Raw genomic sequence first — 1484 nt, 5'->3', positions numbered from 1 at the left:
GCACAGCGGTCCCTCCGCTAATGAGCCGTGAGATCACAGTGGCTTCCAACAACTACTGGCATGCTTTTCTTCTACCACCAGCTCTGGCGTCTTAACAAACAATAAATGCACCAGCCAACAGCGTGCTTGGAGAGTCCTTAATCGCCTTGTCGCTCAATCTGCGGTCACAATAGTACCTTATCCCGCTGGGCACAAGAAACAACCCTCACACAATGACCAGTCACACCTTTTACAAGTAGTGACCATTCCTCTCCCATTCCCTCTCTCTCTCTCTCGCTACCTGTAAGAAATTGGATTGCTTTACTTGGACAATGCATACGAAATTTCCTTCCATCGATTTCGTTTGATGTTGTGGTGATTCATAATCTGTATGAAACAGTTCGCGCAGTTCGTGCAATGACGTAGATTGTACCATGTGAAACGGTGAACTATAAAGGACCGGGTAAAACAATGTAGTATTGATCTCTGTTTCCTGGTGTTAGAGCCATCTCGAGTAAAACTCTGATATTGACACATTAGAAAGAGGATTTTTTTAAGGTGAAAAATGGTAAGTAGTCTCGAAACCTCGCGTTCATCTATCTATCTATCTATCTATCTATCTATCTATCTATCTATCTATCTATCTATCTATTCGTTAGTTTGCCTATATTCCTATCTAAATATCTGTTTATCTGGCGTGTGGGCAGGGTGGGGGAGCGGGCTCTCTCTATCTGACAACCTAATAGCAATAGAAATGAAACAGACAGATTGCCCACCAATCAGGTTGTTTTTTTTCATCTTTGTACATGCATTATTATGTCAACATTGAACAATTTACCCTTGAGTTGACGTATGCAGCTAGAAGAATTAGTGCATTGTGTTTGCTTGTCTGTGTTGGATGTGCATCTACAGCTGGGTCCCAAGTTCCTTTTTCCTCTTACCTTTTTGTTTTCAAACAAAGTTTCACTATAACTTAATATAATAATAATAATAATAATAATAATAATAATAATAATAATAATAATAATAATAATAATAATAATAATAATAATAATAATAATATAACATTTATATAGCGCATTTCCCAAAAAAAAAGTAGCTCGCTTTACATTGGAATACCCATTTTCAAAACCTGTCTTACTACTTCCTTTCTTCTCATCATCATCATTGCCTTTCTCACCCTGGGTCAGGATATAGGTCGCGAACAACCACTCTCCACCTTTCCCTATCCAGGGCTAGTCGCTTGATTTCACTCCACGTCTTCCCACTTTTCTGTACATCCATTTCCGTGACTCTTCTCCAGGTTCCACGAGGTCTTCCCCTTGATCTTTTACCCTGTGGGTTCCAATCTAACACTTTTCTTGTTATGCAGCTGCTTGACTTCCTGAGAGTGTGTCCAATCCATCGCCAACGTTTTCTTCCCACCTCATCTCTGACGGGCTCTGTCTGGTTCTTCTTAATACTTCCTCGTTGGTGATCCTGTCTGTCCATTTGATCCTCAGCAG

At 40.2% G+C, this 1484-nt stretch overlaps 1 protein-coding gene across 1 annotated transcript in view; it reads left to right on the top strand.

Annotated features, from left to right (window-relative positions):
* Positions 1-262: 262 nt before the first annotated feature.
* The window catches only part of LOC101862047, an 11885-nt gene continuing 10663 nt past the window's right edge, over positions 263-1484 (top strand). Inside the window, exon 1 of the mRNA XM_005101514.3 lies at positions 263-547. Within this exon, the coding sequence (XP_005101571.1) occupies positions 545-547 (3 nt within the window). The 5' untranslated portion in view covers positions 263-544. The remainder of the gene's footprint in view (positions 548-1484) is intronic.

The sequence above is a fragment of the Aplysia californica genome, unplaced genomic scaffold (assembly GCF_000002075.1).
Source record: "Aplysia californica isolate F4 #8 unplaced genomic scaffold, AplCal3.0 scaffold00286, whole genome shotgun sequence".
Taxonomy (NCBI): Eukaryota; Metazoa; Mollusca; class Gastropoda; order Aplysiida; family Aplysiidae; genus Aplysia; species Aplysia californica.
This window is presented reverse-complemented; position numbering and strand designations above follow the sequence as displayed.